The sequence below is a fragment of the Ranitomeya imitator genome, chromosome 2 (assembly GCF_032444005.1).
Source record: "Ranitomeya imitator isolate aRanImi1 chromosome 2, aRanImi1.pri, whole genome shotgun sequence".
In the NCBI taxonomy this organism is placed as follows: Eukaryota; Metazoa; Chordata; class Amphibia; order Anura; family Dendrobatidae; genus Ranitomeya; species Ranitomeya imitator.
Genome location: NC_091283.1, coordinates 405,570,416 through 405,585,544, shown reverse-complemented (window position 1 = coordinate 405,585,544; position 15,129 = coordinate 405,570,416). Strand labels below are relative to the sequence as shown.

At 44.3% G+C, this 15,129-nt stretch overlaps 1 protein-coding gene across 5 annotated transcripts in view; it reads right to left on the bottom strand.

The window, feature by feature from the left end:
• The window catches only part of LOC138664194 (uncharacterized), a 72,672-nt gene that overhangs the window by 8,564 nt on the left and 48,979 nt on the right, over positions 1–15,129 (bottom strand). For all 5 annotated transcript variants that reach the window (XM_069750682.1, XM_069750680.1, XM_069750678.1 and 2 more), the window contains one exon: positions 6,235–6,504. In XM_069750682.1, coding sequence (XP_069606783.1) covers positions 6,235–6,504 — 270 coding nt within the window. The remainder of the gene's footprint in view (positions 1–6,234; positions 6,505–15,129) is intronic.

Genomic DNA, 15,129 nt, shown 5'->3' with positions numbered 1-15,129 from the left:
AAGAGCTTACACTCTACAGGAGAGAGAGAGGACCCTGCTGACCATAAGAGCTTACACTTTACAGGAGAGGGAGAGGACCCCGCTGACCATAAGAGCTTACACTCTACAGGAGAGAGAGGACCCTGCTGACCATAAGAGCTTACACTCTACAGGAGAGAGAGGACCCACTGACCATAAGAGCTTACACTCTACAGTAGAGAGAGGACCCCGCTGACCATAAGAGTTTACACTCTACAGGAGAGGGAGAGGACCCTGCTGACCATAAGAGCTTAAACTATACAGGAGAGGGAGAGGAACCCACTGACCATAAGAGCTTACACTTTACAGGAGAGGGAGAGGACCCCACTGACCAAAAGAGCTTACACTCTACAGGAGAGAGAGTACCCTGCTGACCATAAGAGCTTACACTCTACAGGGAGAGAGGACACCGCTGACCATAAGCGCTTACATTCTACAGGAGAGAGAGAGGACCCTGCTGACCATAAGAGCTTACACTCTACAGGAGAGAGAGGACCCTACTGACCATAAGAGCTTACATTCTACAGGAGAGAGAGAGGACCCTGCTGACCATAAGAGCTTACACTTTACAGGAGAGGGAGAGGACCCCACTGACCATAAGAGCTTACACTCTACAGGAGAGAGAGGACCCCGCTGACCATAAGAGCTTACATTCTACAGGAGAGAGAGAGGACCCTGCTGACCATAAGAGCTTACACTTTACAGGAGAGGGAGAGGACCCCACTGACCATAAGAGCTTACACTCTACAGGAGAGAGAGGACCCCGCTGACCATAAGAGCTTACATTCTACAGGAGAGAGAGGACCCCGCTGACCATAAGAGCTTACACTCTACAGGAGAGAGAGGACCCCGCTGACCATAACATAGTAACATAGTAACATAGTTAGTAAGGCCGAAAAAAGACATTTGTCCATCCAGTTCAGCCTATATTCCATCATAATAAATACCCAGATCTACGTCCTTCTACAGAACCTAATAATTGTATGATACAATATTGTTCTGCTCCAGGAAGACATCCAGGCCTCTCTTGAACCCCTCGACTGAGTTCGCCATCACCACCTCCTCAGGCAAGCAATTCCAGATTCTCACTGCCCTAACAGTAAAGAATCCTCTTCTATGTTGGTGGAAAAACCTTCTCTCCTCCAGACGCAAAGAATGCCCCCTTGTGCCCGTCACCTTCCTTGGTATAAACAGATCCTCAGCGAGATATTTGTATTGTCCCCTTATATACTTATACATGGTTATTAGATCGCCCCTCAGTCGTCTTTTTTCTAGACTAAATAATCCTAATTTCGCTAATCTATCTGGGTATTGTAGTTCTCCCATCCCCTTTATTAATTTTGTTGCCCTCCTTTGTACTCTCTCTAGTTCCATTATATCCTTCCTGAGCACCGGTGCCCAAAACTGGACACAGTACTCCATGTGCGGTCTAACTAGGGATTTGTACAGAGGCAGTATAATGCTCTCATCATGTGTATCCAGACCTCTTTTAATGCACCCCATGATCCTGTTTGCCTTGGCAGCTGCTGCCTGGCACTGGCTGCTCCAGGTAAGTTTATCATTAACTAGGATCCCCAAGTCCTTCTCCCTGTCAGATTTACCCAGTGGTTTCCCGTTCAGTGTGTAATGGTGATATTGATTCCCTCTTCCCATGTGTATAACCTTACATTTATCATTGTTAAACCTCATCTGCCACCTTTCAGCCCAAGTTTCCAACTTATCCAGATCCATCTGTAGCAGAATACTATCTTCTCTTGTATTAACTGCTTTACATAGTTTTGTATCATCTGCAAATATCGATATTTTACTGTGTAAACCTTCTACCAGATCATTAATGAATATGTTGAAGAGAACAGGTCCCAATACTGACCCCTGCGGTACCCCACTGGTCACAGCGACCCAGTTAGAGACTATACCATTTATAACCACCCTCTGCTTTCTATCACTAAGCCAGTTACTAACCCATTTACACACATTTTCCCCCAGACCAAGCATTCTCATTTTGTGTACCAACCTCTTGTGCGGCACGGTATCAAACGCTTTGGAAAAATCGAGATATACCACGTCCAATGACTCACCGTGGTCCAGTCTATAGCTTACCTCTTCATAAAAACTGATTAGATTAGGAGAGAGAGGACCCTACTGACCATAAGAGCTTACACTCTACAGGAGAGAGAGGACCCCGCTGACCATAAGAGCTTACACTCTACAGGAGAGAGAGAGGACCCTGCTGACCATAAGAGCTTACACTTTACAGGAGAGGGAGAGGACCCCACTGACCATAAGAGCTTACACTCTACAGGAGAGAGAGGACCCCGCTGACCATAAGAGCTTACATTCTACAGGAGAGAGAGGACCCCGCTGACCATAAGAGCTTACACTCTACAGGAGAGAGAGGACCCCGCTGACCATAAGAGCTTACACTCTACAAGAGAGAGAGAAGACCCTGCTGACCATAAGAGCTTACACTCTACAGGAGAGAGAGGACCCTGCTGACCATAAGATCTTACACTCTACAAGAGAGAGAGAAGACCCTGCTGACCAAAAGAGCTTACACTCTACAGGAGAGAGAGGACCCTACTGACCATAAGAGCTTACACTCTACAGGAGAGAGAGGACCCCGCTGACCATAAGAGCTTACACTCTACAGGAGAGAGAGAGGACCCTGCTGACCATAAAAGCTTACACTTTACAGGAGAGGGAGAGGACCCTGCTGACCATAAGAGCTTACACTCTACAGGAGAGAGAGGACCCCGCTGACCATAAGAGCTTACACTCTACAGGAGAGAGAGGACCCTGCTGACCATAAGAGCTTACATTCTACAAGAGAGAGAGAGGACCCCGCTGACCATAAGAGCTTACAGTCTATTGGAGAGAGAGGACCCTGCTGACCATAAGACCTTACACTCTACAGGAGAGAGAGGACCCCGCTGACCATAAGACCTTACACTTTACAGGAGAGAGAGGACCCCGCTGATAAGAACTTACTCTCTACAGGAGACAGAGAACCCAGCTGAGCAAAAGAGATTGCACACTACAAAAGAGAGGACCTCGCTGATGATAAGAGCTTACACACTACAGTTGAGAGAGTGTGAGAGGATTCCCCTGGCCATAAGAGCTTGCGTTCTACAGGAGAGAGAGAGGACCCCGCTGATCATAAGAGCTTACAACCTACAGGAGAGAGTGGGAGGACCTGTTGACCATAAGAACTTATACTCTACAGAAGAGAGAGACTTAGCCAGTGCGTATGGTGATGGATACTGTGCTCCACTGGCATCTGCTGATGTCTGATGGCCCAAGTACAATCCACCACTGTACAAGATATTATAATCCACAATCCACTGCTTCAGCAGTGTTGGACATGGTGCCAGGCTAACTTGTTTTTGTGAACAGTTAAACGAATTTCAAAATATTCAAACTGTGATTTTTAGGAAATTCAATTCAAATTTGATCTTCCAAAGATCAATCCCTCTCATCTCTAGTAACAATGTTACTTATTGTGTCAAGCACTGCGCAGTTTATGAATTTTTTAAATTTAGGCAGCTGTATGGAAGTATTATTTGTTTATTATTTGGCACTATAATTTGGACACCATATTGTAGTATGTTTTAACTTAGGTACTGTTTGATATGGTTATTTTGCACTTTATGTAGATATTCGAGCACTGTATGGTATTATTTGCATAGACAGTCTGTGAAATCACTAATTGTATAACATATCACTTTAAGACTAAGTTCACACTGGGCGTTTTTGCTGCGTTTTTTTATGCTATTGTTCAGCTGCTTTTTACAATACCAGCAAAACCTATGAGATTTAAGAAATTTGCATGTTTTTTTGGACATAGAGCGTGTCACGTCTTTCAACGTAGTATCATTTTTTGCAGCGTTTTTTGCTGCAGAAAAGTCAATGACAGCAGGATGAGACCTCACAGCTCTGCTACATGTAGATGGAAGGCTGCATGGTTGATGGTTACATGATGCGACCATACAGCCGGTCATCCAGCAGAGACACTGAGCAGCGTCTTCTATCGCTGCTCAGTGTCTCGCGGAGAACTCTTATGACCTTCCTGATGGTACCCCGATGCCTCCCCATTACTAATCTCTGGGCTTGATGACACTTGACAATACAAAGGTGACCTCAAGCCCCCCAACTATTACCTCACTTGCCACTGCATCAGGGCAAGTGGGAAGAGTGAGGCTAAGTGCCAGAATTGGCACATCTTAGGCTACGTTCACATTATCGTTTTGCGGGGCTGCGTCGGGCGCAGCCACGGGGACGCATGCTCTATGCGCCCCTATATTTAACGGGGGGGCGCATGGACATGCGTTGTCTTGCGTTTTGTGATGCACGCGTTTTTTTGGCGCAACAGAAAACGCTGCATGATGCAGTTTTTTCTGCGCCAAAAATCATGAAAAAATTAACGCATGCATCACAAAAAGCTGCGTTTTGCATGCCGACGCAGCACCGCACAACGGAAATGTGAACGTAGCCTTAGAGATGCGCCTTTTCTGACAAAGACCGTGTTGTGAGGTCGAACTGCTTGGTGCTGGATTAAAGTCCACAATTTTTCTTGAACTGAAATGCTGCCTGATTTTTTTCTATCTATCTATCTATCTATCTATCTATCTATCTATCTATCTATCTATCTATCTATCTATCTATCACCTATCTATCTACTTATCTATCCCATATCTATCTATCTATCTATCTATCTATCTATCTATCTATCTATCTATCTATCTATCCCATATCTATCTATCTATCCCATATCTATCTATCTATCTATCTATCCCATATCTATCTATCTATCTATCTATTCCATATCTATCTATCCCATATCTATCTATCCCATATCTATCTATCTATCTATCTATCTCATATCTATCTATCTATCTATCTATCTATCTATCTATCTATCTATCTATCTATCTATCTATCTATCTATCTAAGAAAAAAAGAGAATTAGAGCAGCACAAAGAAAAAGTCTGGGTGCAGAGCCCCCCAGGCAAATACCAAACCTCAATTATAAAAAAGAAAAATTTGAGGCAGCACACCGTTTGTAGTGAAAAAGAGCTTATTTAATCAGCCCAGAAAGCGACGTTTCGGTCCCAACAGGAACCTTTCTCAAGCCGGCTTGAGAAAGGTTCCTGTTGGGACCGAAACGTCGCTTTCTGGGCTGATTAAATAAGCTCTTTTTCACTACAAACGGTGTGCTGCCTCCAATTTTTCTTTTTTTAGCTATCTATCTATCTATCTATCTATATCTATCTATCCCATATCTATCTATCTATATCTATCTATCCCATATCTATCTATCTATCTATCTATCCCATATCTATCTATCTATCTATCTATCTATCTATCTATCTATCTATCTATCTATCCCATATCTATCTATCCCATATCTATCTATCTATCTATCTATCTATCTATCTATCTATCTATCTATCTATCTATCCCATATCTATCTATCCAATATCTATCTATGAATCTATCTATCTATCTATTCCATATCTATCTATCTATCTATCTATCTATCTATCTATCTATCTATCTCAAATCTATCTAACAGTGTCGCTGTCATCTTTATATCTACAGTATCTATCTATTCTATGTGTATATACTATATGTAATCCATCTGTTCTTTCCTGCCAGCTCACACTGTGATTTTACTGTATACGGCTGCTGAATTGCTGGCTTTTCAATGGACATCAGTGTGTAAAAATCGTGCAGCACTTGCATTGTCTGAAAGCTAGGCGATTTTTTTTTTCAGTCGGATCGTGATCTACAGGTATGGTTCTACAGGAAGTGTTTTTTTTTCTCTCGGGGCACTAAACTTTATTAGCATGCACATAGAGACGCATGTTAGCCCAAAAACCGCATGAAAAAAAATCACCAAAAGCGCAACAGAAAACGCACCAAAATATGCGCTTTTGCTGCAGCTTTTTTCCTGCCAAGAAATCAGGTTTTGCTGCAGAAAAAAACACAGCAAAAATGTCCAGTGTGAACTTAGCCTTACAGTGTATAGTAGTGATCTCAGCATTAATATTTTAACAACTATATTATTTGGCCAATGGATGACACTGCTTGGACACCATAGTATGGTATAAACAAAAGATATCACATAGGAATCATTAAATGTATGTTTGTGTCTAGTTTTTTATGTCTCCTCACAAGACTCACGTCACAGAACAAGCACATTGTAGCGGTATTCACCTGATGTTGTTAGGAAGCATACTTCTTTCTCTTTATGTATACCATCTGAGGCAGCACAGCATAGCTGGTTATCTTCCATCTCAATCTCCTCCGTCAATTTCAGAGTACTTGTTAACTTATAACTTTGAGTTAATATTTTGGTTGCTTTGGCCATCTTGTACACATATCTATGATTATTCCTCCAGATTATTGATGAATTACTTTCACTTTCTACTTCACATACAAGCTCTTTTGTTTCAAGGATTTCAGAAATCTTTGGCTCACACATACCTGGGGAGAACAATGAAATATATAGACATGTTAGATAACTTGCACTGGGGTACTGCCAGGGGTACAGTCCTTCTGTTTTCCCTGCTTTTTTAAGAAAAATACAAACTTTCCTGAAAAATCCAGGAGATTCCCCGAAAAAGGGGGAGGCCTGAACTCTTGTTAGAGTTGGCAAATCTCCCAAGTGTATGCTAAAATCTCCCAGATAATGTGTTTTCTATTTGTCACCGGTTCTTGTACATTCTTGTGGCCCTTGAGTGAAAAGGCTTGGTGGACTGCAATACTCAGTCTAGCCCCCAAACGTTGCTATTGTTGCAAATGAGGGTGACAGGTGTCCAGGCAAGCAAGCAGAGAGTAATGGTGAGCATTGCGGTGGTGAGATCTGTCTCGCAATGTTGGTGGGAGACAACAGGGCAAAAGTCCATAAGAAAGGTGCTTGCACCAAGGAATGTTTGTGTGAGTTTCTAGGAGGCCCAAGCGATACTGCACAAAGAGAGAGGCTTGGGTATTTCTACCATGAGGGGACCGCTGAGATCAAAGAAAGGGAGGACTATAAGGCCCAGGGTCACACGACCGAAAAAATTGGCTCGATTATGGTAGTGACACTCGTCTCAAACTCTGATCCGAGTTTGATCACAAGATCAGTTTACTGTGATGTGATCATCTCAAACGAGAGAATTGCAGCACACGTGCTGAGGAGACTGAGAACCTAAATTTTCCATCTTCTTCATTGTCTGTGTCTGCGTAAATCGTTTTTCACACACCCATAGACTTGAATGGGTGCATGTCATCTGATTTGTGGAACAAATTGCAGCAGCGATTTGGTCTGTGGAAAAAAATTCAGATCTGCAATGCCTCGTTGTATTACATTGTTCCAAGGGCTATCCAATAAAACATCAAATAGCACTTGTCCGAGTTATACACTTGTGTGAGTTCATTTTAATTACCGTATATACTCGAGTATAAGCCGACACGAGTATAAGCCGACCCCCCTACTTTTGCCACAAAAAACTGGGAAAACTTATTGACTCGAGTATAAGCCTAGGGTAGGAAATGCAGCAGCTTCCGGTGAATTTCAAAAATAAAAATAGATGCTCCATATCGTTCATTATGGCCCCATAGCTGTGCCATATAGTGCTCTGCACCATTCATTATTGCCCCAAAAGATGCTCCATATAAAGCTGTGCCACATATATTGCTCCATACCGTTCATTATTGCCCCATAGATGCTCTGTATAAAGCTGTGCCACATATAATGCTGCATACCGTTCATTATTGCCCCATAGATGCTCTGTATAAAGCTGTGCCACATATAATGCTGCAAACCGTTCATTATTGCCCCATAGATGCTCTGTATAAAGCTGTGCCACATATAATGCTCCATATTGTTCATTATTGCCCCATAGAAGCTCCATATAAAGCTGTGCCACATATATGCTCTGCATCGTTCATTATTGCCCCATAGATGTGCCATATAAAACTGTGCCATATAGTGCTCTGCACCGTTCATTATTGCCCCATAGATGCTCCTTATAAAGCTCTGCCATATAGTGCTCTGCACTGTTCATTATTGCCCCATAGATGCTCCTTATAAAGCTCTGCCATATAGTGCTCTGCACCGTTCATTTGTGCCCCATAGATGCTCCTTATAAAGCTCTGCCATATAGTGCTCTGCACCGTTCATTTGTGCCACATAGATGCTCCTTATAAAGCTCTGCCATATAGTGCTCTGCACCGTTCATTTGTGCCACATAGATGCTCCTTATAAAGCTCTGCCATATAGTGCTCTGCACCGTTCATTTGTGCCCCATAGATGCTCCTTATAAAGCTCTGCCATATAGTGCTCTGCACCGTTCATTATTGCCCCATAGATGCTCCTTATAAAGCTCTGCCATATAGCGCTCTGCACCGTTCATTTGTGCCCCATAGATGCTCCTTATAAAGCTCTGCCATAGAGTGCTCTGCACCGTTCATTATTGCCCCATAGATGCTCCTTATAAAGCTCTGCCATATAGTGCTCTGCACCGTTCATTTGTGCCCCATAGATGCTCCTTATAAAGCTGTGCCATATAGTGCTCTGCACCGTTCATTTGTGCCCCATAGATGCTCCTTATAAAGCTGTGCTACCGGTATATATAATGCTGCAATAAAAAAAAAAATGCCATACTCACCTCTCTTGCTTGCAGCTCCTCAGCGTCCGGTCCTGGCGTCTCTCCGCACTGACTGATCAGGCAGAGGGCGGCGCGCACACTATATGCGTCATCGCGCCCTCTGACCTGAACAGTCAGTGCAGAGAGACGCCGGGAAGATGGAGCGACGCCCGGCGTGTGGAACGGGGATAGGTAAATATGACATACTTACCTGCTCCCGGCGTCCCGCTCCTTCTCCCGGACAGCTGGTCTCCGGGTGCCGCAGCCTCTTCCTCTATCAGCGGTCACCGGCACCGCTGATTAGAGAAATGAATATGCGGCTCCACCCCTATGGGAGTGGAGTCCATATTAATTTCTCTAATGAGCGGTCCCACGTGACCGCTGAACAGGGGAAGAGCTGCGGCACCCGAAGTCCGTGGGACTGCAGGGACAGCGCCAGGATCGCCGGGACTAGGTGAGTATGCCTCAGACCTCTCTCCCCCTCACCCGCCGACCGCACCGCAGACCGTGACTCGAGTATAAGCCGAGAGGGGCACTTTCAGCCCAAAAATTTGGGCTGAAAATCTCGGCTTATACTTGAGTATATACGGTACTAGATCTTGAAATAATAATAAGTTCCACAATTAGATGTGTTTAAAACAATGTTCCTGTGCTGAGATAATCTTACGAATGTGCCCCTGTGGTGTACTGTGTAGTGGCTGTGTCTGACCCTGCAGGAATATGGTCTGTTCATACCACATCTCCTGGGCAGGGGAGGAAGGAAAAGAGAGTATACAGACACTACAGCAGGGCATCACAAATGATTTTTTCTTTGATGTAAAAGAATGTTTAAAACAGCCGGGGAAATTTTTCACCTCTAAGGCTGCCATCACACTAGCGAGTTTTACGGACGTAAGAGCGCAGAAAATACGTCCGTAAAACTCGCCAAACAAACGGCACAGTTATTCTCTATGCCCCTGCTCCTATCTGCCGTATTTTACTGATCTGTATTATACTGGCCTCTACGGCCGTAGAAAGTCGCAGCATGCTGCGTTTGTCACCGTACTGCGCAAAAAATGCGCCAATGAAAGTCTATGGAAGCCAGAAAAATACGGATCACACACGGACCAGCAGTGTAACTTGCGAGAAATACGCAGCGGTGTTAGAGAGAAAAGCCGGCAATTCAGTGCGGTGTACAGTAAAATCACACTGACAGCTTACAATAGAATAGGTAGAATAAATGTGGACACATAGAATAGGTATATATATATATATATATATATATATATATATATATATATATATATATATATATATATATATATGTCAGTGAGACACATATATGTATATATATTATTACTTCATACAGCGCTAGATAGCTTTAAAGCCGGTAATTCAATTGCCGGCTTTTGCTCTCTCCTTCCTAAACCCGACATGATTTGAGACATGGTTTACATACAGTAAACCATCTCATATCACCTTTTTTTTGCATATTCCACACTACTAATGTTAGTAGTGTGTATATGCAAAATTTGGCAGTTCTATCTACTAAATTAAAGGGTTAAATGGCGAAAAAAATTGGCGTGGGCTCCCGCGCAATTTTCTCCGCCAGAGTAGTAAAGCCAGTGACTGAGGGCAGATATTAATAGCCTGGAGAGGGTCCATGGTTATTGGCCCCCCCTGGCTAAAACCATCTGCCCCCAGCCACCCCAGAAAAGGCACATCTGGAAGATGCACCTATTCTGGCACTTGGCCACTCTCTTCCCATTCCCGTGTAGCGGTGGGATATGGGGTAATGAGGGGTTAATGCCACCTTGCTATTGTAAGGTGACATTAAGCCAAATTAATAATGGAGAGGCGTCAATTATGACACCTATCCATTATTAATCCAATACTAGTAAAGGGTTAAAAAAAACAAACACATTATTAAAAATTATTTTAATGAAATAAACACAAAGGTTGTTGTAATATTTTATTCAACGCCCAATCCAGTCACTGAAGACCCTCGTTCTGTAACAAAAAAAATAAAATAAACCAACAATATCCTTACCTTCCGAAGATCTGTAATGTCCAACGATGTAAATCCATCTGAAGGGGTTAAAATATTTTGCAGCCACGAGCTTTGCTAATGCAACGTTGTTCGTGGCTGCAAAACCCCGGGGAATGAAGGTAAAGTAGGTCAATGACCTATATTTACCTTCATTTGCGGTGAGGCGCCCTCTGCTGGTTGTCCCTAGATCGTGGGAACTTTCCTAGAAAGCTCCCAGGCTCGAGTTCATATGAGGACAACCAGCAGAGGGCGCCTCTTATGAACTCGAGCCTGGGAGCTTTCTAGGAAAGTTCCCACGATCTAGGGACAACCAGCAGAGGGCGCCTCACCGCAAATGAAGGTAAATATAGGTCATTGACCTACTTTACCTTCATTCCCCGGGGTTTTGCAGCCACGAACAATGTTGCATTAGCAAAGCTCGTGGCTGCAAAATATTTTAACCCCTTCAGATGGATTTACATCGGTGGACATTACAGATCTTCGGAAGGTAAGGATATTGTTGGTTTATTTTATTTTTTGTCACAGAACGAGGGTCTTCAGTGACTGGATTGGGCGTTGAATAAAATATTACAACAACCTTTGTGTTTATTTCATTAAAATAATTTGTAATAATGTGTTTGTGTTTTTTTAACCCTTTACTAGTATTGGATTAATAATGGATAGGTGTCATAATTGACGCCTCTCCATTATTAATTTGGCTTAATGTCACCTTACAATAGCAAGGTGGCATTAACCCTTCATTACCCCATATCCCACCGCTACACGGGAATGGGAAGAGAGTGGCCAAGTGCCAGAATAGGCGCATCTTCCAGATGTGCCTTTTCTGGGGTGGCTGGGGGCAGATATTTTTAGCCGGGGGGGGCCAATAACCATGGACCCTCTCCAGGCTATTAATATCTGCCCTCGGTCACTGGCTTTACTACTCTGGCGGAGAAAATTGCGCGGGAGCCCACGCCAATTTTTTCCGCCATTTAACCCTTTAATTTAGTAGATAGAATGGCCAAATTTTGCATATACACACTACTAACATTAGTAGTGTGGAATATGCAAAAAAAAGATGATATGAGATGGTTTACTGTATGTAAACCAGGTCTCATATCATGTCGGGTTTAGGAAGGAGATAGCAAAAGCCGGTAATTGAATTACCGGCTTTAAAGCTATCTAGCAGGGGCGTAACAACTGCGGTCGCAGGGGTCGCGACTGCGACGGGGCCCACAGTGTTTTCAGGGCCCGCCCAGTCCAGCAAACAAGTAGCAGGGGAAGGAGACAAGTCACGCACGCATCCTGCTGGCCACGCCCACAGCTTCCCCAGACTTTCAGCAGTGTGCGGCGAGTGGGCGTGTCCGTGAAGGACATGTGACCTAGCAGAAGGGCTGTGCGTGTCACTGACTGAAGCTGGAGAGACGGCAGGCATTAGCTGGTGAGTGATGTGCTGCTTGCACCTGACACACACACACACACACACACACACACACACACACACACCTACCTGTTCTATGCGCACAGGACCTGTGATGAGGTCACAGGAGGGGAGGAGTCAGGGGTCACATGATCAGTGGCCTCAGTGTATGCACTATGCAGGACTCTGCTGTGCTTGATTGTCATGGTGCTGAATGAGGGGATGTTTATGTAACAGAGCCGTGTGTGTACAAGGTGTACAGAGCGGAGCCGTGTATGTATGTAGTGGAGCAAGGTGTACGGAGCGGAGTCAGGTGTGTACAAAGCTGAGCCGTGGGTGAAAGAGGTGAGCGGATTCGTGTATGTATGGGGTGTATGGAGTGGTGCTGCGTGTGTAAGAGGTGTATGGAGCGGAGCCGCGTGTGTAAGAGGTGTATGGAGCGGAGCCGCGTGTGTACAAGGTGTAAGGAGTGGAGCCGCGTGTGTACAAGGTGTACGGTGCAGAGCCGCGTGTGTACAAGGTGTAAAGAGCACAGCCGCATGTGTACAAGGTGTAGGGAGCGGAGCCGCGTGTGTACAAGGTGTAGGGAGCGGAGCCACGTGTGTACAAGGTGTAGGGAGCGGAGCCGCGTGTGTACAAGGTGTACGGAGTTCTCGGAGCGAAGCCGTGTGTTCAAGGTGTAGGGATCGGAGCCGCGTGTGTACAAGGTGTAAGGAGTGGAGCCGCGTGTGTACAAGGTGTACGGTGCAGAGCCGCGTGTGTACAAGGTGTAAAGAGCGCAGCCGCATGTGTACAAGGTGTAGGGAGCGGAGCCGCGTGTGTACAAGGTGTACGGAGCGGAGCCGTGTGTGTACAAGGTGTACGGAGCGGAGCCGTGTGTGTACAAGGTGTACGGAGCGGAGCCGTGTGTGTACGGGTTCTTGGAGCGAAGCCGTGTATGTACGGGCTGTACACGGCTGTGGGCAGAGCCCAGCATGTGCACTGTCGGGGAGTATTGCGTGTACTTGCCAGTGTCAGAATGTGCAGTGCGTATGCTCCAGAACCAACCAGTACACCCAATACACCCCCACACTGCACAGGTCTGGAAATGACGCACTGCAGCGTCATACCAGGAAGAAACAGCACACAGAGTTCAAACGCCGGGAGTGCGCTTGGAATTAGAGCGAGGGAGGACATATTACTATAGGGACATGTTAGTTATAAAATCATTTTTCTCAGCGAGTACAGGGCAGTATTAGGTCAGACTACACAACATTGCAACACGACTATAGTGTGCGAAATGAATAGGGAAAATGTGAATTTCGGTGGGAAATATTTTGGCGCGGGGGGGCCCCATTTGAAAGTTCGCATCGGGGCCCCTCACTTTGTAGTTACGCCACTGCTATCTAGCGCTGTATGAAGTAATAATATATATACATATATGTGTCTACTGACATATATATATATATAGACAGTATATATATATATATTTTTTTTTTAAACTCATGGATCCCTTGTATAGCCGTATGTTGGTTTTGCAAGCCTACGAGAAAAACACGCAGTACGGATGCCATACGGATTACATACGGAGGATGCCATGCGCAAAATACGCTGATACACCCTGCCTACGGAGGAGCTACGGACCACTATTTTGGGGACTTTTCAGCGTATTACGGCCGTAATATACGGACCGCATTGTCTTACGCTGAGAGTGACTCCAGCCTAAAGCAGAATCAGCTGTGATCCCGTGCTGTCCTGTCTGTATCTTCTTTTGCTTTCTCCCCTGCCCGGGAGCTGTGAAATGATCAGACCATGTCCTGTATGGTCAGACACAGAAATTACATAGTACACAGAAGGGACACATATATAAGATTATCCCAACAAAGAAACATTTTTTTAAACACGTCCAATGTGGAACTTATTATTATTCCAAGATTTATAGTTTGGTGAGCGGACTTCTGTGTCCCATGAGGAATGGTTATAGGATCTGGGAATGTATGGCTTGCAAAAAATGAAGACTAAGAGGAGACTTAATAGCTGTCCACATATATCTGAAGGGATGTCACAATGTAGAGGGATCATCCTTGTTCTCATTTGCACATGGAAACACGAGAAGCAATGGAATGAAACTGAAAGGGAGAAGATACAGATTAGATATTAGAAAAACCTTTTTGACAGTGAAGGTGATCAATGAGTGGAACAGGCTGCCACAAAGAGTTTTCCTTCAATGGAAGTCTTCAAACTGAGGCTGGACAGACATCTGTCTGAGATGGTTTAGTGAATCCTGCATTGAGCAGAGGGTTGGACACAATGACCCAGGAGGTTCCTTCCAACGCTAACATTCTATGATACTATCATTAAAATCAACTTGTTTTGTAGGACAAGCCCTTGAGAAAGACTGCACACATACACCTCAATGTAAAAACAACCTGCTGTGCACATTCATTTTTTTTTTATATCTTTTAACTGCTCCACTTTTGTAAAGGTGTGAAGCTGTTAAAAAGGAGTGATTGATCCATTCTTCAGGACACTCACTAGTGGAATAAAACAAAAGCCGGTGGTAAAGCCTATGACTACACAAGGAGAAAGACACACACAAAAAAGATGCTTCAAGAACAAGTGACCCAGCTTTTTTTTTTTTGAGAAACTCATTAGGTATGTGGATATTTTAAAAAGGTCACCATGTGGTTAGGGGTTGCCTTGATTTTGCTAGCCTTATTAGGGAGAGTAAATCTGAGATCTAGAGAGGACCCAGTAGACCCAGTCTCATAGCATGGAGAACTCATTAGACTTGGCTGGCACTTATGTACAAACACCAAATGCTTATGGAAATTATCAGTTTTTCTATGAGGGCAGCATTTTCTAATTCACGACCAGCTCCACCCTCGCCTACTGTATCCTCACCCATCCCTTGTAGATTGTGAGCCCTCGCGGGCAGGGTCCTCTCTCCTCCTGTACCAGTTGTGACTTGTATTGTTCAAGATTATTGTACTTGTTTTATTATGTACACCCCTCCTCACATGTAAAGCGCCATGTAAAAAATGGCGCTATAATAATAAATAATAATAATA